This window comes from Colius striatus, chromosome Z (assembly GCF_028858725.1).
Source record: "Colius striatus isolate bColStr4 chromosome Z, bColStr4.1.hap1, whole genome shotgun sequence".
Classification (NCBI taxonomy): Eukaryota; Metazoa; Chordata; class Aves; order Coliiformes; family Coliidae; genus Colius; species Colius striatus.
Window position 1 is genome coordinate 59221946 of NC_084790.1, and position 26586 is coordinate 59248531.

General features: G+C 36.3%; 1 protein-coding gene across 6 annotated transcripts in view; it reads left to right on the forward strand.

The window, feature by feature from the left end:
* Positions 1–23978, forward strand: part of CNTLN (centlein) — a 267553-nt gene extending 243575 nt beyond the window's left edge. For 5 of the 6 annotated variants that reach the window (XM_062018635.1, XM_062018636.1, XM_062018632.1 and 2 more), the window contains 3 exons: positions 14955–15140; positions 16458–16535; positions 23232–23978. In XM_062018635.1, coding sequence (XP_061874619.1) covers positions 14955–15140; positions 16458–16535; positions 23232–23333 — 366 coding nt within the window. In that variant the 3' untranslated portion in view covers positions 23334–23978. Of the gene's footprint in view, positions 1–14954; positions 15141–16425; positions 16536–23231 lie in introns of all 6 variants that reach the window. The other variant, XM_062018634.1, reaches the window with a different exon arrangement.
* The last annotated feature ends 2608 nt before the right edge of the window (positions 23979–26586 follow it).

The window sequence follows — 26586 nt, forward strand, 5'->3', positions numbered from 1 at the left end:
TTAGTGTGAATTACTTAATTTGCCACATGTGTATGCTTTTTATTGCAGAAATATTAAATAAGGAAGCCTCTGTATTGGAAAATTTTACAAAGTTTTAAAAGCAGCATGTAGAATATTATTTGCTTCTTTTGGATAAATATTAACAATCTGCTACAATGCATCATGCAATACTACTGTCTGTGGTGTTATACTGATCACTTCATCATGCTACTTCAGCATGAAGTTCCACAGGCTGACTAATCTGTGTTTTATAGCTTAGTATTTTAAATATGAGTGTTACTTACTTTTCTGAAATATCTACTATGCCATTAAGAATTGTAAAACCTATTCAATATGTATCTATCTTGAATTTTGCATATATCTACTGAATAACTGCTTTCAGACAAGATTTTATCTTACTGACCCATGAAATAGATTAGTTGCTTTCAGGTATGTTTGAGAAAGTCTAATAGCATCAGAAGTACAGAGTAGTGGTATTTTGGTGCACTGTGGTATCTCTTCAGGAATAACTTTCAACTGTGGATTGAAATTTAGTAATTTACCCTCTTTCTGTCATCTGTTTTTTTTTTTAATGAGATACTTCTGTTTCCTTGATGATCGAGAGACACAATTCAGTTTCCATTCAAGTTGTTATGAATTTTTGAATGACTTTATCGAATAAACTGCAGTAGGAATTATAGACAAAGGAGATAAACAAATATTTGTATTATCAATACTTAACGTACTTCCATAATGAAAAGTGTGTCAAAAATTAGAAAATGAGAGAGTAAAAGATCTGTTCTCAAAAGTCTCTCTAATGAGGAAAATCACCTAAGCAACCATTATGATACTTCATTCATTGTTGAATTACCGGTTCTCTGTTAGTTACCATGAATATTAATTAGTATTTACATGATTGTACTGGATGTGAAAAGAATGTTTATATGTAGTGTCTCTGTAAATAATAATATTTAGCTAATAAAGGTAAATATGTAGTTTCTTCGATGGCTAAAAAATATACCAGCATATTCCAAGTAATGTTTTTGCTGACTACTGTTCCTTTGCAGAAAGATTTTTTTAAAAATAAAGATACTGTCTATAAGTCAAATATTAATGAACAGGGAGCTCTTCAGTAGACTGCTTTGTTTAGTTAAGTACTAAATATTTATGGAGAAAAGTTCTCTGAAATCAGATTTTAGTCACATTGTACCACTGCAAAAGTATAGTTGAAAATCCTTGGCTTTCCAGTGGAGTTTTATAGTATATAAAGCAAATCCTGTTAAAATACCTTTAACGTATCTGATGCTATCACCTGCATAGCAAGTTACTCATAACTCAGAACCAGAGTCTTGAATCCGTTCAGATCAATATACTAAGTTACAGAACCTAGGGAAGAATTTTCTAGTAGAACTCTGTTATGGACCACTGGGTCACTAGAGGATATGATGAGTTACTGGTTAAGCATATTGTTGTAATGTGCAATAAAGCAGCACATTGCTACAGGAGGCAGAGTTTGGGATACTTATGCAACTAACTAAAATTTCTATATTGTAAAATCTAGTGATAATGTCTAAAAATGGTGGAAGAAGTCATTACAAAAAAAAAAGTTGTTGTATACAATATTTCACTATTGGGCTTATTTTCATTGGAGTGTAGTGTGGGGATCATGTGCTGTGTCTTAAACTGCATTCAGTGAAAACCAACGGGATATCTAAAATAGGTTAGAATCATAGACTCATAGAATCATTTCAGCTGGAAGAGACCTTTAAGGTCAAATCCAGCCTTTGTCCTAGCAACTCATTTCTCTAAAGCTGTTATAGGAAGATACAAGCAAGTAGAAAGTATGAACAGAAATTGTGCATTTTATTCAGTTTATTCAGTAACTAAAAACCCACAATTCCATAATAAGAGAGTAGCTCCCTTGATAGGGAAGACAGTATTTAGAAATAAAAATGCAATAAAAAGTAAGTGGAAAATGGATAGATATTTTACATAGACAACAACCTGAAAATATGAGCAGCAATATAGAGAATGAATAAGAGGCTGAAGAAATCAAGAGGAAATCTGGGGTAGCGAGGCCAAGAACAATTGTAAAGGGACAGGATTTAAAAATGTACTATTATTATCATAGCTATTACAGGGTGGATATGACCCATTATTGGATAAAATAACTGTAACTGTGTAGAATCACAGAATCATCATGGTTGGAAGAGACCACCTTTCTATGATTCTGTGATCATCGAGTCCAACTACTTACCTAATACTGTTAGTCCCATCACTAAATTAAACCATATCCCTCAGCACCACTTCTATGCATCTTTTAAATATCTCCAGAGATGGTGACTCCACCACCTCCCTGGGCATCTCGATCCAACGCTTAATCAGCCTCCCAGTGAAAAAGTGCTTCGTAATGTCCAATCTAAACCTCCCCTGACACAACTTGAGCCCATTTCTTCATGTCCTATCATTCATCACTGATGAGAAGAGATCAACACCTCACTGGATCTTTCCAGTTATGTGCAGCAAAGCAACCAGACCAAAATGTTTTTTTGTTGTGTTTATGATACTTGTGGCAACACATGCAGAAAACAGCCTTTGTTAAAATGTTAGACAACTTGACTGGATGTCTGTCAAAAATTGTGTGTAGCATACGGATTTGCTATGAAACTGTCCAAAATCCTGCCTAACTCTCCAGGAATTCGGTTTTCTTGCACTACTATTGGGTTTTTTTTAATCTCACTTGTACAGTATATTGCTGTTAAAGACCCTGGTAAGGTCAAGCCTCAGTAGTGTTGTCTGTCCTATTCAACTTATTTTTGTAAGTTATTCTGCAGTGATGACATCTGCCGGAGCATGAAAATATCAGAACTCTTCTGACCTTGAGGAAGATATTTTGAAGTTTTTATAAGGTACCTTGAGTCAGCTGTGGCTTTAATAAATAGGTGATGGCGGCTGAATACTTCAAAGTCAGATGAGCACATTTCTCACTTCCATAATGCCTCTGTGATTTGGGACTTGTGTGCCCTCCACAGAGGATATAGGCTGAAGCACGGTTCACATCTGGTCTGTTCTGGCATTGTTCTTGATAGGTCTCCAGTATAACCATCTGATAGAACTGACTGCCAAAATCAAGACCCGTGGCAGTTTACTTGGCAAGCTTAGTGGATCTACCTGGGGATCTGACACTCACTCTCTTAAGACATCTACCCACATTTCTGCTGCTCAGACCAAGGCTTAAGCTACGTGTATTTTCCCCTTGCTCCATTGTTAGACTTGCAGCTGTGTGCAGCCACAAATCAAAGACCTTTGCCACCTCTGCTTGGCCGAGTGGTATTCTGTCAGCTATTTGCCATTCAGTCAGCTTACCTTATAACCCCAAATATGTCAGTCTGTTTTACCTCTCTGCATTTTAACTTGAATCCTGGCATCATTTTTGCCATGACATGCTTTCTCACTGATACTTGGGCTGTAGCTTAATACACGGTTTAAGGTTAAGTTAGCATTTCTGTTGAAAAGTCTCATCTCTGAGTGACCATCACTGGTCATTTCTGCCCCTATGAAACTTCCTCCCTCTTACATGTGACATGGGTCATTTGTGAGCTACCTCATAAAAATGCAGTTATCCTTCTGCAAACCCAGAGCACTAGATTTTGTGTACCAACAGAGGGACTGGTTTAAATGGTTGCTAGCTAGAGGTGTTGGGATTGCCCTATAGGAGAAGTGCTAATTGAAAATGGCACACACAATTTCTTTCTGTTACTAAGAATAAGTCTAATTAATGACTTGCCACTTTCACATTAAAAATTCTTGTCATTGGCAAATTCGTGTTGTTTGCCATAGTCATCTTTTTCTGTTGGGCTGTTCAGTGTTGGGGAAGATAGAGCATTGCCAGCAAACATGTTCTTAGAACGACCATATGCAAGTCCTGTCTCATTTGCTCTTTGCCTCAAAAAATAATAGTAATTATTTAAAAAAACAGTAGAAATGGTAAGTGACTTGGGAGGCTCAAATATTTGGGAAGCATTCTTTTTGTTTTTATTAGCTCCTTTCCAACAAGAGAGCAACACAAGTACACTTGCAACTGCCTGTACTTCCAGGTATTAAGTCAAATATTTAGGTAGAAGTAAATCCTTCTAGGGACTCTCAGCATTCTCCAGTTCTGGTAAGACAGTAAGAAATGTTCTTCATGGGATGTTTCTGTTGGTGAATGTATTCTCAAACCCTGTGGATTCAGGTTTTGCACTACTGCTGCTACAACTTATTCCAGGCCCAGGATGTGAACATGCTTTTATATGGGTAACCAGATTAGATGCAGGATGCCTTTTGTATGATTATTTGCTTCCTGATCTAAAAATGCTAAGCATGCTAGGTAATTGCAAAATGTTATAGTTGACAAAAAGATATTTATTGAAATACAAGTATAGTTTTCTGTGCAGACAGAAACGGGTTTATTTTGAAAGGTTTACACAATTGTGTGTGAACTGCGACAATTTGGAAATGTTTGACAAACAAAGGTTCCTTCGTGGGTCACTGAGATATTTTGCAAATTATAGCAGTTAGTATCACTTATGTAAATCGGCACTGTCATCTTTGGTTTGAAAGTGGACACCTGTAATATGACTTCAGGTTGCTACAAATTATCACCTACTGGGAACACTTACAGGCCAAAAGATAAGTGTACGCTCTAAACTGTCAATACTTTACCTGGAATAGTATACTCAGAGTAATTATTTTTTATTGTATGGAGTAGATGATGAGTCTGACAGTCTGTGTTCAGTCGAAATCAGCATAATATTTGGTAACAAGGATGAGTACCAGTCTGATAATATCAGTATTCTTATCTTCAGAATACACACTTTCAAGAGAAAGTATCTTGGAAAGAAAAATTTTTGTAACTGAAAAAACCTCACCATTAAGAAAACCACAGGTATTTATTGCTTCTTTCTCATTACGCCTGCTGCTTCAGGGGAAAAAAAGAAAAAAAAATGTAGCTTTTATTATGAAATACCAACCTTTCTTGGTTCTGAGAAGAAATTGGTGATAAATTAGGATAATCTCCATCACGATTGCTCCACATCTGGGATTTAGGCAAATTGAATCAGAGGACTGAATAGTGACAGTGAATATCTATTAGACTGTAAACAGAATAAAAGGCCCTGTGAATTTTAATGAATGAAGTCAGTGGCTGAACTCTTACAGTTTACAGAAGGCATATGGTTAGGGATGCATACAGTGTGCCAGGAACAGCATAAAATGTAGATCTCTTAATGGATAAAATCTTGATTACTAAAAATGAAGAATAAATAGAAAGATTTTTTTAAAGCTTTTCCTTGCTCTTATTTTTCTTTGCTTTTTAGGCTTAGAAGGATAGCACTTCTTCACTTTTTACTCTGACAGGTGAAGATGATAACAAATGTAACTTAAAATATGTTGATTTTTTTTTTTTAAATATCCTCTCTGTATGAAGAGTTTAGAGGAATCTGTTTAAATTATTCAATCAAAGTAACCATATTTCAAGGCATCTCAGGTTTCTGTAACTGTGCCTGTATGTCTCATGCAAAGTTTTAAACACATATCTGACTTAGGTGATTTGTTTTTCATACAGTGACCGGGAACCATTTTCATAGACCATGGTAGATACTGTATGAACAGATCCAAAAGGATCTTGAACTGAACAAGAAACTATTTTTAACAACTTGCAAATAAGTTCCTTTTCTGCCTCAGGGGGAAAAAAACCATTTTTCAGAGAATGAGACTGCAACAGGCTCAGATGGGAGATAGTTGGAGTCTGTGGTGCAGTCCTTGAAAGAGTAAGTCCACCTGTGATTCCTTTAACTGGCTTGAAGAGACTGCTTTTTAAAGCAGATACTCAGCCCTCTGTGTAGTCTGGAGGCAGTTAAAGTGATGCTAAGTTTAAACATAAGTACCAGTTTGAGATCTAAACGACAAGATCTGTTTTGACTGGAAAAAAAGTGATAACTGGAAGACTTGGTGGACAGACACATGAGTACAAAGTACATAGTAAAAGTTCTGGGCTGGAAGTGATTGAAAAGCTTTTTGCCAAAATGACAGCAAAGCAGCAAAACATGGAAGAAGGAGAAAAGTCCATAAATGATTTGTTTAAGTGTTCATGTAGAAATAATTGTTTAATGTATGTTGATCAGATTACTAAAACAGTTGAAGCAGAAAGAACAGAGCGCATCAATGGAGCCTTGTGGAGTCTCCACAGCAATTTAGAAAGGTAGTAGTCGAGATTCCCCAAAGCACATGCCAACAGAGCTAGAGAGGTGGGAAGAGTTTTAGGAAAGTGGACACATAACAACAAGTGACAGTATTTTAAGGAAATGCAGTTGGTAAGATTTGGGGATTTTTTTTAAGAGTATGAGGAATGACAGAGCTAACCTCTTAAATCAGGTTTCAAACACAGTTGCTTGAACGGTGCTGTGGTCTTATACAGGGCATCTGATTTATAGTTCGTAGGCTTTGCTTATGTTTCAGCAGAAAGAGAGTAAGCACAGACAGTGAACTGGGTATCAGTAGACCTAGGTACTCTTCACATCTTGGTCACTGACCTGCTATGTGACCTTCAGAGTGTTGCTTCACCTCAGCATTTCTTGGCCTGCCCTGAATATTCTTTGTTTGCCATGTCCAATATAACAGTGCTGACTTTGTCTGCCCTAGCTGTTCAGAAAAATAAACTCTGAGATCCCAGACATCTCTTACCACATATGTGTGAAGCTCTAATCTCTGTCAGCGCATTTTTCTTTTCTTTTTTTACTCTATGTAAATTGCAATATATGATGTTTTGAAGGAATGATGCTAGTTTTGCTAGCACCTGTGTAAATCAGAGGTAATTCAGTTGAAACCAAAGAATTTACAGCAGAGGAAAAAATGAATGTAAATGAGGTAGGACTTAAATGCTGAAGTAAATAGGACTTTAAATTATTATTATTGCCCATTTCACATAAATATAATTTTATAAACCAATATATTTTGACAGAAATATTCTGCCTGTCATCCTGCACTGATTATACATATTTCAATTCATTCTCTGCTATAAAGAAAACTATTAATTTTCCCTGTTATAGGCCACAAAATATGGTAATTGTGTTGAAAATTTAGCAACAGTACAGTGAAAACTAGGAGTCTTTGCTGATACTTAAAAATAAGCATCAGTCTGAAAGCATTAAGGTCTACAACTTTTCAACAGTCTTAAAGCTCAATGTCCAGGAGAGATTAGATGACTGTAAAATCATGTATGACCAATGTCCCTCATATCTGTAAATATCTGCTGTGTGTTCTATAAATGAGGTACTAAGCTGATGATTAAGAGGGTCTTCATTCTACCTAGAGCTATGTTACAAATAATGAAAGGAAACAGACTTTTAAGACAAGATTTCAGGTATAAATGAAAGAGTGATAGCTAAGCAGTTACGAAGATATGATGGGGAAAGAAAAAGAGAAAAAGCTGACCAGTAATAGAAAACTCCCTGATTTTAATCACAAAGGGAATTTTAAAACACATAAATATACTCTTAAGTATATGATTTGTATTTCCTTACAGACAATACAGTTTACTGTATTGTAATTGGCCAGAATAAGTCCAATGCTGCATCTTTGTTTTGAAGAGTCTTAAAATGAAAAGTGGGCTGTGACTTGCCACTTTTCTATTCATTTGTAAATAAACTATATTTTAGGACATAGCCACACATATTCCATTTTCTTTTCTTAGAAATGTCAAATCTAGGTTGAAATATTTTTAATAGTATTGCTTATGATTTTCCACAGCTGGAGCTACTTAAGAATATGCAGTCAAGAAAAGTTCTCACTTTTGTGCTTGAAAATAGTTATAAAGAGATAATTATTTTCATTGGAATTTCCACGAAGGAATGGTATTTTGGTAGAGGATGTAGGATGAGACTGGTAGCAAAGATATTTTGGACAAATGTGGAGAAGTATTTAAACAGTTGCCAGACAAGGCAGACTTTCTCCTGATGTTTTCCTAATGGCAAGCAGCACTAGTAGAAGACAGCGCTGCAATACAAATTCAAATCTAATCTATTATAGGAATCAGATTATCAGAATTTATGCAACACAGGTTCTGATTTCTGTTGTTATACCTTAGTATTCTTCTTCCTTAATGCATTTTAGCTTTTTTTAGGGTCTGCATTTCTAAATGCCAGGAAGCTGAGTTTTGTTTTCAAATACTGGAATCCTGAGGTGACTTTTATACCATGTGACTCAAGGGCTTTGTCATGAAAGACATGGTGGATTTAGCTTTAGTACTTGAAAAACAATACTGTGCAAATCTGTTTACTCTTTTGTAGAGGTCCTCACTATGGTTGGGTTTCGGATATTACTTGTTTCACCTTTTCTAGTTTACAGTCTATCACCCATAGCTCAGAGCTGTGAAGAGGGCAGGGTTGGGCTGGGATGTTGGACTGCAAACTTGAAATAGCATTTGCCCCAAGGCTAGAAGAGGCTGCTAGAATTTTAAATGATCACAATTAATTTTTCAGATCTTGTCTGTTAGATCCTTAGTTATGCTCATGTGTGTTCAAATTCGCTTGTGTTAATAGATGTTGAAAATCAGGTTGTAGAGGCAACTGCAATGTCACATTATTTTGTAGATATATACTGCAATTTCCCCTTTTTTCTGTGCAAAATTACAATCTTGCAGGTCATCAGGCAAGGCGTTTCTTCCAGGCAATGTGTGCTTTCATCTTCTGCTGATCTCTGTGAAGTTGTGAGCGCTATTCTCAGTGCTGGTCACCATAAAATTGTTTATTTTAAATCTTATGTGTCAATCTCATACCTAGCTTTACTGCATGTATTTCTCCCTTTCAGTTCTTGATTTAATTAGCCTTTGCAACTGCAGCTCTGTTAGCTTTTAGATAATATTGTCACTCTGATACTCCCTTGAGTGTATCATTCTCTTTTGTTTGGGTTGAAATGCATTCTACAGCTCATTTGTTTACTTTATTCATAATGGAAAAGATAATAAAATCCCATCTTAATTCCTCCAAATGTGTAATGAAGAGCTGACCCATGTAGTTTTATAACATAGTTTTGTAAGCAGCAACGGTGACTGAAGACAGGTAAATAAAACCAACACACCACACTCTAACCGTGACTTGGATGACATTGGTAAAATAATGTTACTACTACTTTGGTATTTGGCAATAACATTCTTGGTCAGTACTGAAAATGGAAGCTGGTGGTCTGTATATCCTCTACAACCTTACACTTAGTTTCAGGGCATCTGCTGGAGTCTCTGAAATCGCAAGTGATCTCTGGGGAGCATAAAAATTAAGTTAACCTCTTGAGGCTCATACATTCCTCTTGGTCAGAATGCTACATGTTATAGCCCTTGACCAGACAAATCTATTGCAGTGGTCTGTCTTGTCTTTATTTCTTGTCTACACTCTTGTCCCTTTTCTGATTAAAAAACCAAAAAAAGGCCTAGAAAGTGTATTTGTTCAAATGAAGAAGCTAGCTGAGGTAACTTGAACTAGATACATATATTTTTAATATATATTTATATATAAAAGATCAAATTACTATAAAATAGGGATTTTTTTTTTCTTTGACATGCAGCAATCATGCTATGAGGTCAGTTTAAATACTATTACTGGAAGTATTTTGACAGTTATTTTCAGAGAGGCAGTAAGGACCAAATAACTGCACTTTCATTGAAAAAAAACTTGAATGCTTGCCTTAGCTGCTGAAACAGTTCATGACATCACCTCTTACTATCACAGTGTCCATTCATTCTGTTTTGTCTTATGGATTATGAGCTATTTGGGCGGAAATGCTTTCTCAGCTTTTTATAATGGTGCCCTAACCTTAGGCCAGCAATAATTATTCTACTACAACAGTAGAGAAGTTCTTTAAATGCAGCATTCAGTTCTGTGAAGTTCAGATCTTGTTTTCCACAGAGGATTGCAACATTGCCTTGTTTCAGAAAAGATTTTCCATTTCATTTTTGGAGTGGTGCTTTGAGTCACATGCTTACACCATCCCATTCTACAAAATGAGTGAGCTTCTAAGAACATATTACTTGTATCTATAGACACTCTTATGTTGAACTATGCACAAAATATTATGTATAGAATTGTATGTGGTACTGTTCTATACATTTGTGGTTCGTTTAGTCTGGCCAGCAACTAAACACCACATAGTGGCTTGCTCACTCCCTGCCTAAAAGAGCAAAAGTGAGAAAACTCATGCATTTAAGTAAGGACAGTTTAATAAGTAATCAAAAGAGAGGAAAAAAGCCCAAGGAACGTAAACCAACTCGCCGGCAGTCTCTGAGCAGTGCCTACTTGCCAGAGCAATCCTCCATCCCATTTAGTTTTAATTGTTGAGCAATGTGCCATATGAAATGACATTTCAAGTCATCAATCCCACATGTGTCCCCTCTCTACTTCATGTGCACCCCAGCCTACTTGCTGAGGGGCAGGGTAGGAAACAGAGGAGGCCTTAACACTGTGCAAACCATACTCAGCAGCAGCTGGTGCGTTATCAACACCCATTTAGTCACAAATCCAAACCACTGCACTATAGGAGCTGCTAGAAGACAACTAACTCCATCCCAGCCAGGCCTAGCACATTATTATTACTATTGTACAAAGCACAGTAAAGCTTATAATTTCTCATAACTAATGTAAGCCATGGCTTCTGCAATAAGATCTGCATCAGTTCAAGACTGAAGTCTGGCTATACATAGCTACAGTGCTAACATCAGACTTTGATTTGTCTTGGGGCCGTTAAATTTTATTGTATTACAGATGATAAGTATAGAGTGTGTAAATTAACATGGTAATAATTTTGGGCATTGACTTGGTTATATGGCATTCCTTGGATCTGTTGATCATTTTCTGTTCAAGGATCAACTAGTGTCAGAGCTTTAGGGGATGTAAAAACCTTATTAATAGTGTTTTGTCAGGGACTTTGTATCATCACAGCTTCTTGGAGTGTTTAATTGTGACCTTTTAAACGAAAGATCTTTGTCTTTATACATCTCAAAACTGACAGAAGATATAGTGATAATGTAGTGGTATGATGCTGAGACCAAATTTGAAGCCTAGTGTATTAAGAATGAATATTTGGGATTGTGAAAATAAAGTAGAAAGACTTATAAGGGAGATATTTTAGAACTGCATGCAACCCAGTAGCTGTAATATGTTCTATATAACTGAATGGAGTTGGTAGGTAATGCAACAATTGCTGCTGATTAAAAGAGCTGGGTTGTTAGAATTTTAAGCTCTTTTTTTCCTAGTCAGACAAGTAACAATTGCACCAGTCCAACAAGATATGTTGTAGATCTGTTCTCAGGAATCAATCAGGGATTACTATTATACTTGGCTGGTAGCAGCTAAGTGCATCCCACAGGAATAGCTGACGGTAACATCTCACTTGGGGAAATGGCTTTACTAACAAAATATCCCTTAGATTTGACACCAAAGAAAACTGAAGGGAAAAGATCAAATCCTAGTTTTACTAATATTAATAAAGGCATTGTTATGCATCAATGTAGTACTGAAGCCATATTCTGCATTGATTTCATTTTAAGTGGCTTTGTATCACTTATGTGTAAGTTTAACAACATACAATTCAGATATACACAGTGGGAAATGTTTTAGTTTAGAAACCTACACTTCACTCCAAAATGTGTTAGATGAAGTCTTAATCAACGAATGATATTATACTGGCTGCACTATACTCACCGACAAAGCCTGTGTCAGTTAACAGTTAGGTTTTTGTCATTTTACAGTTTAGAAATTCTTCTTCCTAACACATTAAAAGACCTGTGTGGCTTTGACATTGAACGTTTCTGTAGTACATCATGAACTGACATATAAATGAAATCACTACTAAGGAAACAGTTAAGCACAATTTGTGAGTGACAGATGAGGATATATAAAGTGAAGATTTAAGTTAAAATCATATGGAAACTATGATTTTTTAAAGACACTTATCCAGTGAAAAATAGGTATCAAAATGTTATTATTAAAACTTAATAGTATGAGGAAAGCAGGTTAAAAAAAAAAACTTGCTGCTTTTTTTTTTTTTTTTTTTTTTTTTTTTTTATTGCTGCTATTGATTCTTCAGGGTCTTTCTAGTACCGTCCTTTCTGGCACTCTGAACTGAGCAAGCAGCACAGAGGAGTTGCAAATTGCTGTTGCTGTCATCTTGTTCATTCAAGAACTTCTTGGTGTTTGGAGACACCAATGAAATTTATTCAATAATATCACAAGACTATTGTCTGTGACTATTTGTGTGTTGTCTGGGGAGTTCAAGTGAATGTTTAACTTTGTTATCATGCTTTTTGTTTGCCTGTGTTCATTTATTTGTCATTATTTGTAGTTTTTCCATGTAGCTTTGCGGTACATTTTCTTGGCATTTTACTCCTTTACATTTCCTCTTTGCATCAGTATACAAATGTGCATCTTTTAGCCTGATCACTTGCCTCTCATGGAGATCTCCTTAGTTTTAAAATTTGGGAAGCTGATTCAATTTGTTTGAAGAAGTACATCTGAGCTTGTTTTTTCTTTGTCAAATGCATTGCATACATGTTGCAGGAGCCAATTTACTGTCTCAAATGCTACAAAAACATGATGTGACTTACCTGCATTTTCTTTTTCCGCAGTGTGTGCTTTTCTACTTTCTCTTCTCTCAGTCTATTTCCTTCTATGGGCTTGGTACAGGTTGTCCTAGCTCAGTGTCTATAACATTTCAAATTACAAAGGGACTAAGGGAACCACACTTGAATCAGAAAACGAGACAAATTTCATTGTATCTCGTCTACTCAAGTTTGCACTAGGGTAATTTTGGTTCTAATGTATAAATTTTAGCTAAATGAATAATTAAAGAAAAAAGTTAACTTGATAAGGGGTTGAAAAATAAACAGAGTTGGATGAATCTGTTGTGTTTTCTTTGAAATACATCAGCAAATGCTCTCTAATGACTGTGTTTTGAATACACTAGAGGCTGTACTTTACCTCAGATGCCAATAAACGGGCTTCATAATTCTGCAGTCAGTTTCTATGAGATGAAGGCATTCAGCAGAAGAAGAATTTTCAGGAATTAATCGGTTACTGGTGAGAGATAGTTTAATAAGATGAACCTCACATATGATGATCGAAGGAAAGCTTTATTCTCTCATTTTAAACTCAACTAAGGTGTCTGTGTTGACAAACACAGTTCCAATTGAGTCATGGAAGTTGAATCTCCTGACAATGAGTTACTGCTCTTGTCTCTCAGACAACATATTCCACATGCAATTGTCCTGCTCTGACTTTGACAAAATACTTTTGTCATATTTGCATAAAAATCAAAACAAAATAATTTCAGTTACGGTTCCTTCCAGGCCTTGAGATTCAAGTGATTCTGTGGGTGATACTAATGTTTAGTGTTATTTCACTGAACCAGAGGCTTTAGGAATAGGAGAGGTAGGAACTTGAACCATCAATTCTTTGTTGGTCATTTTGGCTCAGGTTTAGCTGTGGAAGGTGTTACTTGAGCTCAGTACTTCTGTGGTGCTGGGGAACAAAAATCAAATTAGGTTTGGATTCTATTTAGCTTTCATTCAGGTCAAAAAAGTATTTTCAGCAACATGTTTCATACTGTTTCTTTTATTCTAGTTTTAAATAAACAAAGGAGAGTGTCCTTACCGTTGATTTCCTATTAATCGGGAGTACAGGTGTTTTGTCTAGTCCAGCGCGCTCTTTCTCACTTCTCCTAGCCTTTTACATCGGAATTACTAAATCCTGGTAATCTCTTTCTTCTTCCACTCCAGATAATGGTTCTCCTTTCCTACAATTTAAATGTTTCAAACTGTTTTCTTTTAGTAGTATTTTTCTGTTTTTCTGCATACTTTTTCAATCTACAGGCATCTTTCTGTCTTAGCAGCGTATACCACATTGCACAACTGATCACAGAAAAACTGTCCTTTATTGCCTTTATTAGTCACTAGTAATAGTAACAATAATAAAGGCAGTTTCTAATTAGGCAGCATTAACAACACCAGACATTCTATGAAACTCCAGTTCTTGTTTAATAAAAATTTTAGTTAGATTTAATAAATCTAGACAAATATTTTTACTATCTTCAACAGGAGAAATGGGATCTCAAAACTGAAGCTTCTTTTCGCATCCCTGCTTCAGACCTTGTCAAAGCCAGGGTTAAAGAACAACTGCACTGGTTCTGCTCTGGCATCTGATCTTTCTCCCATTGTCTGAGCTGATATCTGTTTAAAACACCTGCCATCTCCAAAGAGCACCCCTGCAAAGAGACTGCCTGGCCTGAGGAGACTTTTTGCGTGGTCCAGCTGCATAGAGAATGCAACCCTTCTTATGCAAGCCTTGAGTAATACTGTGGACTTGTGTCCTCCAAGGGTATTCTGCTTACCAACAGTGTATAACCACTGCTGTGATGATTTAAATGTTAGGAATTATATCAGGAGGAATCAGTAGCCAGGACAGTTTTGAATTAGCCTGTCTTGGTGGAAAACAAAGTTTCAGGTTTTGAATAGAGAGGTATACTGGTGTTTCTTCAGGCAGTGAGGTATGAACAAGCTTTTTAAGTATCTCTGTTTGAGCACAGTAAAGCCTGACACTTGTGTTGTTATTTCAAGAACGTTTCTGGGAAGCTGAATCAAGGAAGGATTTGCAATTGTTTCTGCAGATGCTGCTTTGTCTTACTATTAATGGGTTTACTAATACAGTTATTTTGCTAAAGATCAAAAAAACCCCCTATATTTAAGAACATTTTCTGGTTTAATGTATTAATTAATATTTTGTGTTCTAAATACTGTGTTATTTACTATTACAGTATCTATCCTATAGAACCAATAACTCAGAATGAAGATAGTTACCCTCTAAAAGTGTTTAGTCTAAATTATACTATTATTTTCATAGCTTTTTCGCTTTAACAAAAATTGCAATTTAGTATTTTTTGTTTGCATCTTGTAGGCTTTAACCAGAGAGTTACAGCAGAGCGTACAAGAGCTGAGAACAAAAATCAAACAGGCAAAAAAAAAGGAAGAAATGAGAGCAAGTAAAAAGAGTCTTTTGCAAGAGTCTGTTCAGTTGGCAGCATCTATCCTTAATGTTTCAACAACTGATCTTGAGGAGATATTAGAAGTAGAAGATGATAAGGTGAGTTATTTTAAGCACTCTTCGGTAAAAAGGGCTAGATCAGAAGATACCGTATATTTCCGTTCTAGAGAAAAAGGGTTTCCAGGTAAAGATTGTAGTTTCTTTGTGCAGCATCCAGCACAAAAGGAACAGAGCTGTTGGATTTAAATGAAAAGGTCAGGTTAGAGAGTCATAAGGTGGCAAGACTTTGGGCATGCATAGGTAAAATATACTGGTCTGAGCATGTAGCTGAAGAGACATTATTTGAAAATCCTTAGTATTTCATTTTTCATGAGACGATTTGTCAGGATTATACATTTTAAATAAAACTCTGCATTAATGAAAACAAAATTAGAACGGGTCTTGCTGTGCCAGATTGATTCCATTTATGCTTCCTTTCTTGAATTGTGATACCTATTAAAGGTATTTCTACTAGACAGATGGTTTCTGGGGGAATCCAATGCCATTTTTGTTGATTCTGTTATACATTTTACTACGTATACATTGTATTATACATTTTACTATGAAATATTTGATAGTGTTTCCTCAAATTACCCTCTATTAAATAGACGCATTAATAGAATTTCTTATCCATATTTATTTAGGCCCGATCAAATAAATGTGGAAAACCCTGTACACTTACTTTATTAAGAGTGTCTGGGAATTGACAGTTACTGGAGTGCAGCAGTACTCTGATGATGACTTAGGTTTAGCATTACTGGAGCTTTACATTACAGGAGTCACAAAAGAGAGTATTCATGGTAGTTAAATAAAGGTGTATTTTATGTATATGTACTGATCTGGATTACATTCATGAATACAAACAAAATGGACCGATCCCTGCCCAGTTTATTAACATTTATACACCTCTGTAAAATTATTCAGTTTGACAGAATTGCTCCATGCTTACCTCATTCTCAAAGTAATTTCTGTGTCTATATGTTTGGTTGTAATCACTGCTGTGAATACACTTGTAAAACATGCAAACATACTTAACTATAAACAGAAAATAACATACGGGTGATGAACCTACAGCACTCAAATTTTAGATGCATATTCTATTTATCAGTGTCCAGACTCAAGAACCTTTACACTGAACTAGTAAAATTTACACAGATACACCTGTATGTTCATGTGCAAAGAACATGCCATGCACATTTCTAGTGACATGCACAGACAAGGATAGCTTTATAAATTTAACAGAGCCCTCGTACTTGGTGGAGAGGCTTCATATACTTCTATGTACTGTTTACTTAATATGTATCCAGTAATACATTTCCTTTATTGTTTATTATGTTTTTCTCAGGTGGTGTCAAAATATTGGCCTTTTTTTTTTAGGAAACAGCAAACAAAAAAATGGAATTTGAAAAAGATAAAGAATGGCTGCAGTATATACAGAAACTTCTTGAAGCACAGGTGCTAAATTTATAACTTCCTGTAATTAATTGTAACCTTTTACTCTGATTAGCTAAGTGCTTTTAGGTTGGAATTAATCCATTGCATATGTAACTGTGTTGCTGTTGCTGGTCACAAACTATACTGTGATAAGGCAAAGTAAAATCCTTGTTTTGTGGGCATTTCCTTTTTTATTTCTCTTAAAATAAGAGTCACTGGAAAAAAATGAAGAGATGGTAACCAAGGATTTGTGATAGCTGACTTAAGAGCTGAAACCAGTGAAACAATGCTGGGGAAAACCAGCACAGATCTTGGCAAATGTGTTAATTGAATTATTGAAACAGTGTGTAATGCTTGCTAGAGTGAAAAGGATCCATTCTCTCATACCTCTTAGGAAAAAGGGATTTTTTATTATGTGCCTTTAAAGTTAGTAGTTGATATGGACACCTGAGGAGTTCATGGGTTTCAGTGACCTTTTACTGTGGACCTGTTTCCAGTCAATTCATGTTTTCCTCATAGCCAGACAGCTGTTTATTATCGTGTCTTCTCGCATTCTCCACAATATTTTCTACTGAGACCTCGAGCAGCTTGTTAGTGGGAAGTAAATATTGATTTGGCATCCTGTCAATGCAGAAAGAATGAAAAAAATTCCACCAGAGGCCCCTCAAACATTTTCCTATCGACATTTTCTGGGCAGAGAGGAAAGCTGCATAGAGGATGACAAGGCTGAGACTAGCAGAAATCCCTGAGGGGTCCATTGAGACTGCCGCTGTGACCTGTGTGATACTTTTTCTTCTCTTTCAAGTCTTTTTTTTAATACACACAGAGTCTGCTGGGATGCTCCCCTCTTGTAAGTGATCAAGGGCAGTTTATTGGCAGGTGAGAGCCCTGCTTTTCTAGCCATAGTCAGCTTTTGTTTGGACATCACTGACAACATACACTGACTCTTGAAACTTCTCCATTATATTTTAGTTGTCTCCTTTATTCAGATGATGGGTAGCTGATGGCTGAAAAGTGAGAAGATTTGATTTGTGAATCCAGTTTTCCTAATGCATATTCACTAACATGAGTCCATTAGCTACACAGTCCTTTTCAGTAAAGAATATGAATGATTGCAAATATTTTGAAAGCCCTTTCAAGGGAACACTCACATTCAGATTTATGTGTTTTATTATTAATAGCTTTTGTGTCAAGATTGTGTCCTATGACCAGATTTTTAAGAAATGACAGTTTTTCCCTCTCTCATTATCAAAACTTAAATGCTGTTAAAGCTGCTTAATTGCTGCAGTGGAGGAGATGGAAATACCAGCCTCTTTTTAATGGCTTTGTCAGAAATACTAGTATTTTTATTTAACCTTGTAGTGTTACATGGAACTTGACAGTAAAAGCACAAATATTTCTATTCACTAAATTGCCTTCATTTTAGCATCATTTTTTAATAATCTAAAATATCAAGATTCTGTCCATATTATGGACTCAGATACAGGAATCAGATTTATGGAATAGAACAAAGAATTCTTATTCTAGTATTTGTTACCATTCTTTGGTGAAACATTAAAAAATCTTAAGCAGAATTGTATCACTTCTCTTCATCTGATATAGACAGACAGCAAAAACCAGAGCACAGAGAGATAAGGGGCTTGTTGACTATATAACCAACTATGTTAGGATTGCAAATGTTAGCTAAAGATAGAGATCACTGCTCTTAGCTGCATAAGTTTGTGTACAAGTTTGTAGTGCTTTTCACTGTTTTTTGCTCCATCTTGTTCCTCAGGATGAGTACTGAGGTTAAAAGTAACTCTTGCCAAGCCGACCATCTCTACAATTGCAAGGGAGTTAGTGCTTTTTGGGAACAGCCAGCTCTGGTTTTCATTTGACAGAAATGCACATGGATGGAAATTGCTAAGATTTCTTGGTCTCTGTTGGGAAGCAGCCCATGAAAGTGGCCTATGCCTTTTAAAATTCTTAACTTGTATCTTGTAGAACGCTTGACTGTGGTTTCCTTTAGTAGATGTTGGTAATATTTCTGATCAAAAAAGTAAAGCTCACAATGAAATGAAGACTTTCTGTCAAGACTTTGCTCAAAACAAACTGCACACTTAGCATTACAGGTTGGCAAACTGTGTACCCGTTTGCATCTTGAGTGGAGAGGCAGACTTGCCCTTTTCTGTTATTCTGAGAAAATGTTCAGCTGAAAATTGCATCAGATCACTTAATATTGCAGTTTGATATAGTGGCTTTTTGTGCCATTGAGCCAGGACTTTGGAACATAATTGCCCAGCAGTATTGATTTAATTGCCTAGGTTTATTTGTGGACTCCTAATTATTGACTGGAGGGAAATTTAATGGAGAAACCTTTATGAACACTGGGAAACTGCTGCTGTTGCTGTTATACATAATGAACTGCATCATATCCCTTTAGATCATTCTTCAAGCTAATTTTATTCCACTGTGACAGTACGATAACATTTAAAATGTCATAGACATTTTATTTTTATTACTGACATACGCCATTTTACTGCTGCATTAGAATTTTGGAGGGGACTGAGGGAAGCACTAGTTGCTTTTTACTGTCATTTTATAGATTCCCCTGAAGTGTAATGATAAAGGATAGCACTCCTCTGTTTTATACTTAATCTGTACCTTTATTTTCTCTACTCTTATGACTTGAAAAAGTCTAATTTCTGTCAGTTTTACAAGAATGTCAGTATTCCAAATAGTATTTGAATTTCTGTGTCTCACAGACACCGGTCAGTTTCTCTCCTGTTTCATTAACTGCTATAGAAACGCATGTGACAAAATTACACCACTGCCAAGAAGCTTACAATTTGATACAGACTTTTCTGCATCAGGATGTTTTCATGTAAATAAAAATCATATAATCAAAAAGTGCAGTCATGTTCTGAATTATGCAGAGCTGTTAAAAATCACTTATTCTCTCATTCTATGTCTTGAATGGACAAGAATTGTTTCTTCAGTCACCTTTTGTGTATTTATATGTAAACACTCAACGACTAAAGTGATTCTCACTAAACCATAAAAATGGAACGTCTTAATAACTGACATTTGGACAAAAGGTAGAAGGTTCTCTTGGCTGTGAAAAGCCTGTGTGGAGAGGCTTTGCAGGAGCACACACAGATACTTGCCACCTGCACAGAGGTATCAGTGTCATGTATACAATCACCAGGTTGATTATGCATTAGTGATTGGATGTGGGAGACAGAAGCTGAGTAAGGTATCATGTCATAGACCATTGAGTTTTTAGCAGCTTGTGGTATTTGAGAGGAGTAACAAGTATGGTTATCTCAATGTGTATGGGCGTTTACAGCTTTCATGGCAAGTGATGAAGCTTCCACCTACTTTGTACCTCACATCTGTGTGTGTACGTCTCATAATTTGTACCTGACACAGTACAGTGGTACTCTCATTTTATGATCATAAAAACCATCACGAACTAGCAACCTTCTCTAGATTTTTCCCATCGTAGCAAACATATATCTAAAGCAAGAAGGTGACTTATATAACTTTCATGTAAAAGATTTCTTGTAGCACCCTAGGCTTTCATTCATTGTGACTGATTGTTAAAGAATAGCATCTGCAAACAATCCGTTCATAATTTTGTACATGAGTATAGCATGTTAGCCAAATCTGGATTATTGCCTGAAGTCTCTAAGAACTATTTTTTAATAAAATATAAAAAATCTGCTCAACTCTTCCAAGCTTTCCTTCAAGTGACACCATTGATTTAGCACGTACCTTATCAGAGACACAGCAGCACTGGCCTCCCTCCCTCCTCATGTGCTCCTTGGAATATTACTTCTCACATAAAAAAAGATGACTAATAAAACCTCTCATCTCGTGACCTCATTATTAATTTACACATCATATTGCAATGGTGAAAACATCCAGAAAATCCCCTCTGTTTCGTGGGTGCTCTGTAGGTACGTGTCTAATACATCTCTAGAACAGGTTTTGGAACAGTATATTCACCCTTCACAGTTAGAGATTTTCCTTAACCTCTTATTAGGATGTGCATTGTCTTCTAAATATAGATTTCTGCTGGTGTTTCCTTTCACTTTCTTGGGTTGGAACTCACCTACTTGACTTTCATTAGTCTCTCTTCAGCTTGTGTCTGTCATCTTCTCTTTGAACAGGTCTGCCCGTTGCCTGTCCTCCTCTCACACGCACAGAAACATATTCACCCATCTACAAACACACCTCTGCAAACTTACCATTGCCACCATAACCAAGTGTTCCAAGTACCTACACCTTAACAAGCAGCACTGGTGCAGTCTGAACCGTGTCAATGGCACCATTAACCTTGCTATCTGGCCATCAGAGAGTAACTATGGTTTTCTTCTTGTTACAAGAGTAAGAGCTCCGTCCTGTGCATTGACAATCCATTATGGTATAATTCTATGTTTATCTCACACACACAAGCAAAACCACATTATATCACCTGTCCTGGACTGAAAACAGGGAGAGATTGACTCAATTGCTCAGGATAAGAGCACAGACAAGCACATGTATGTTTACTTATTCATGCCTATACAGATATCGCAACGCAGAGTGAACAAGGAAGAGCACGGAAGCAGTTGGATGATTTTTTTATTTAAATCTTTAAACTTTTAAACCTTTAAACTAGTTTATAGTGAAATAAGGACAGTTTGGTTACTATAATCAGAGTTTCTCTAGTTTTATTTTGGTTCTTCTTTGTAGTTCACTTAATTCAATTTGAGGCAGCTCTGCAGAGTGTCTGGATTATTCTGTTGGACAAATGTATTATCCTAATGATCACTATGGGAAGATTTCAAAATAAGTGTAACCACTAATTAGTGTATTCCAGAAATTAAATGCTTTTATTTTTTTGTTAACACATTTTATACTTTGGGAAGCAGAGGCCAAATAACGGGGTACTCTGTGAATGGAGACACTACATCTCATTAGAAGACCAACTTTGTCTTGCATTCATTATGAGTCTTTTCAGTGGCAGATCAGTGTATATTTATGAATGAGACTCAGTCGTGTCATGTGAAGTGTATAAGTATTACTACTTTATTTTTTTACAGAAGGGATTTCCAAAAGAAATATACTCAAGGTCAGAATAATAGGAGAGAAACAGAAATAACTGTCAGCATTCCTGACTCTGTAGGATCATATTACCTTGCAGTTATCCATACACCAAGATATCTTTCTGATAAGTTGTGTAAGAAATATGATTCTGTATTAAAATATATAATTATCAGTGGATAAACAAGTTTTTACTTCTTAGGTGTGTGCTTAGCACTCACTGAACTCCCAAAGCCTTCCCCAAGCATATGGCAGGTTTGAAGTTGGGATGAATACTTTGAAGTAGAGACATCTTCAATGGTTGAGAAGTTCTGGGCAGAAATGCAGAGTGGAGCTTCCTAAGATAGTTACAGAGCTATCATTAAAAGTAAATCTGATGGGCTTCTATTAAAGATGAAGACTGTAGAGATCATTCAGTTCTGGGTGTCTACATGGAAAGAAAAACATCTAAAAACATACAGCACTTTCTCTGAAACCAACAAATGTTGAAAGAATGACATAGCATTCAACTTTCATATGCTCCTGATTTAAATGAATTATTTAAATGGACATAGTTCTTGAAAGATCACTTTGCTATGACATGGAAGCCACAGAGATCTATGAGCAGCAAATAAAATGTAGATAGAATGATATGAGGCAGAGACATCAATAAGAAACCATTCATCTCAGACACAACATTAAGGAGGTGAAATGTATCAGAAATGAATGCAGTCAAGCTAGGCAAGAAGAGTTAGAGACTTTGAGGTTACAGTACAGTGTGCTCGTAAAAAAAAAAACTTATTTACACAAGGAGAGAGAGCAATTAGAGTGAATGGGATGCTGGAGTCAGTGTTTTTAAGGCACAGTTGCAAGTAAGTCTCACAGAATTTCAACCACTCTCTGGGTGGAGCTACAATGACCAGTGCACGGGTGCACCTAGACTGCGAAAGAAAACCTCTCTAAGTGCCTAAAGCACTTAACAGTACACCAAAAAATACACATTGAAAAATACACCAAATCTTTTTCTTTGAAGACGTTGATTGTGCAAATACATCTGTTATACTGGAGGAGATATAAAAGAGGTTTTCCCCTTTCCCTGTAAACAGGCGAATATAATTTTTTGGTACCGTGTGTTAGAGGAGCAGATGATTTGTCATATCCTGGTCAAAGCAACTGAAGCTTTTGGGAGTTTGGGTTTTGTTTGGATTTTTTTTTTTATTTACAAGTTTTCACCTGTGAATCTAAGGCACACTACATTGAGAGCTGTATTGGTAGTTCTGTCTCATCCTCCTGAGAATAGTGAACATATACTAATATTTCTGCATGCCCTAGAGATGACTGTAACCTTTTATTGATCAGCTGATTGAAGATAAATGACAGAGATGCTGGTACTGCAGTTTACATCATTAACATGGTCAGTAAAGCATGAATTGTTCAATAAGGCGTTTATCTTTTTTTCATTTCACTCTATTCTTTTATCATTTTTATGATAGAGAGCACATTTTCAGACACTAACCAGGCAAGTGAACTTTAAAGATCAGATGTGCACATTTGTGGTAGCTGTCAGAACTAAGCAAAATCTAATGGTTTAAAGATATTTAATAAATGTTTTTCACATGAGGAAAATAAAGTTCAGTAATCATTTTTCTTACTGTGTTTCTTTTTCAGTTTCCTTTTGCCTCATGCTTAATGGATGCCATACTGGAAAAATTAAATGAGAAGAAGAAACTGGTAGAAGAGTACAGTTCTCTCATGAAACACACTGTATGATACTGCTAAGACCTATCTTTGCAAAGTGTGACAAAGATATGTGTATTGTCTCATGTCTTTCCTCCTCACATGAAGAACTGTCAATATGTGTGTTCAATACATAAGTAGAAGCCGCAAACTAATTAATTGTTGAACAAGAGGAATTAACTACATTCCTAGTGAGAATGAAGAGTAGTGTTTGATTCCTGAGGACAAAAATTGCTGTAAATCAGCATGAAGTAAAAAATTCATTTCCTTTAAATGAGTTAGCAGTGAACACCAGTTTGGGCTTTGTAGAGAGAGGATGGTTCTGATACAACCAATACACATCTGTACAATTCAGAAAGTGCAAAAAGCAGCAAAGTAATTCCTAGTTGTACTAGTCAGAACAGGAGAAGCAGGATTTACGAACGAACTGGAAATATCACTGGAATTTTGAATACCTATTTTCTTTTAGCTTCTTTGTAAATCCCAGACTTATGATTTATGCTACATAAAATGGTATGCTTCTGATGTGTTGGAAAAAATGAGAAAATTAATGATTATAGAGAAAAAAAGTGTTCGATGTAGAGTAATGGGGAAAGCTGAATTTTCTTGAGTGTTGGAATGTATTCTGTACAATGTATTTAATGCCATTTTTAAAATTCAATACAATGAAGTTATTTTCAGTGGTTTTTTTTTTTTTTTACTAGTTATTCTAGTTCTTTCTCATCTAACAACATTGCAAGCCCTTGCTTTCCTTGGGAAAATGGTATAGAGTTTTTGTCACTTGCTTCAACCAAGTTTTTTCTAGCAGTACAAACAAGGAATTGCTGCTTCCTCACATCTTTGCTCTTCTGAGTTGTTTTTGTCTGGACCAACCCACCTGAAAAACATAAAAGACAGGTTTCAGAATTCATGTGGTCATTACCATGCAAAGTGAACTGAGATGTGTAGGTATATGCCTTAGAGTTTGTTAGTTTGTTTCACTGGAGCTAAAAATTTACATGGTCTCCAATGCTAATAAGATCATGTCAAACAAATTATGGAAGAAATATCCATCAAAATATGTGGAAACCATGTTCATAAGGTCTTCAGTAATTCCAGAAAAATGTATTTGAAAATCATTTCAACATAACATCTATTGCCAGGCCGTGCAAAAAACATCATGAGACCAAGGCCCTGTCAAGATTACCCCCTTTGTCTTAATTTTCATGCTCCATAAGACTTGACGATTCAAGTCTGATCTTTGTCAAGATCGGACAATCTTGGTGGTTGCTAATCTTTTGTCATAGTGAAAGGACAGGACACCTAATTCACTGCGAAACCAAAGAACTTCCTGAGACAATTTCCCAGACTAGGCACCTTTTCTTCCTAACTTAAAGGGCCACCTGGGTATGGAGAGAGCTCTTTTCTTGGGCCAAGAGTGGTGAATGCTGCAGAACCAAGTGGTTTTCTACTTCATTTGAAAAGACAGAGCGAAACAAAATTCTTACACTCAAATGGAGTCAGAATTATCACCATTTTCTCAAGGAGTGGAAAACACAGCAAGTGCTACTTAACTTGCAGAGCTTTCCTTTGTGCATCTTGTCACAAGAGACCTAAACATTCTCTATTAAAAAACCAAAAATTCTCCATAAAACCTATGGCCTAGGCCTTTAGGGTGAGATTCATCCCCACCGTTGAGTCAAGATTTAGAGTGGGCTAGCAGTCTTTGGCTTGGCCTAACAAGAGAGCTCAGAAAAATGCTCTGGAGAACCTGGCTGCTTTCTTTGGTCACAGGTCTTGATAATCCAGTGGCAGAGTTAAATGAATTCTCAAAATAAATCGTGATTGCTATAGCATTGCTTTTTCATTTTCCAAATTTAGAATTGCAAACTGCGGTCCATTTCTACCATTCCTGCCATACTGCTCAGAGAAACTGGTGCACACAAGTCTTGTGAGCCATCAAAAATGCAAACTGAACAGCTGCCAGGTCTGTTTCCTCAGTCCCTCAAGCAGCCTGTTTGCTGGTGCTTTCTTTCTAATGCAAATGTGTGGAGAGAGGCAGAAGAATTTTCTCACTATGTTTTATTTGTTACACTAACTTGTTCTTTGTAATGTAGACAGGATTAACTTAAATCGTGTATTTTAAATAATATTTTTAAGATCTTGCCCCCAGCACTAATATCTTGAGCCCTTCTGAAGTATAAAAATAAACCATTTTGAAAATAGGAACATGCAGACTCAGAGTATCCCCTTGGATTCTGGTGTGTTTAGTGATTTTTTCCATGGCCTTTATCACTTTCTTGGGTCAGTGGTATGTCCTTTATCTTACAAATACAACTTCCAAGGGCATCAAGCTGGGGGAGCAAGGCTCAGACCATAACTTACTGTCTCAGCTGTGCAGTGAAAATGCTGGATCAGCCCACTTGGGTCTAGACTCAGCCTAGAATCTGGGTGCTCAGTATCTCCCTCTCTGTGCTTCAGGAACACCTTCTCTGGAGGAAGGATGAGGTCTGGGCACCAGTGCAGTGGCTCAAGCTCTGGCCTTTAACCTCCATCACCTGCCTATAGACAGTGCTGGAGCACCCATTGCAATGAGGTATAGGCTAGTATAGGTAACAGTCATGACACTGGTCTTTAAAGACATGAATCATCATCTACTTAAGAAATTAAATGGTAAGCAACCTTATCTGTTCCTCTTTATATGTTGTACTGAACAAGGTACTTTGAGTCACCAAGGAAGACGTCTCCAGAGAAAGAATACAGCCATGTCAGGTACAAGCTTATCCCCATAAAAGCCTCTGGAGTGACTGGACTGGGATGGGAGGAGGGTGAATATCACTTGAGATAAAACCAGTGTCTCTACTGATCACCTCATTACTCTCCTAAAATTATTAGGCCTATTCTGACAAAGATTTTCTTCTTTCTTACATTTTAAATAATGGTAGCTACAGTTTCCTGCATTTTAGAAAGATGGGGATTTTTAGTACAGCTTTTTTTTTTTTTAGTGTGAAAATAGAACTTAAGTACCCTAATGAGAAAATGAAGGGGGAAAACTCCAAAACCATAAATTAATTTTTATGATGGAAGAAATAAAAGAACTGTAACTACTTCACAGGTGCTGCTGAAATTATAGGAGTGATAGTCTTTCTGCAAAGCTTGCTGGAAAGATACCCCAACATCTTTGAAGAAACAATCTTAGTGTAAAAGGATTAAAAGGATTAAAAGTACTTTATTGGGTTTATGTGGCAAGGTTTTGAGTGTAAGGGGGTAAAGGGGTGTCTTTCATGAGAAGCTGCCAGAAGCTTCC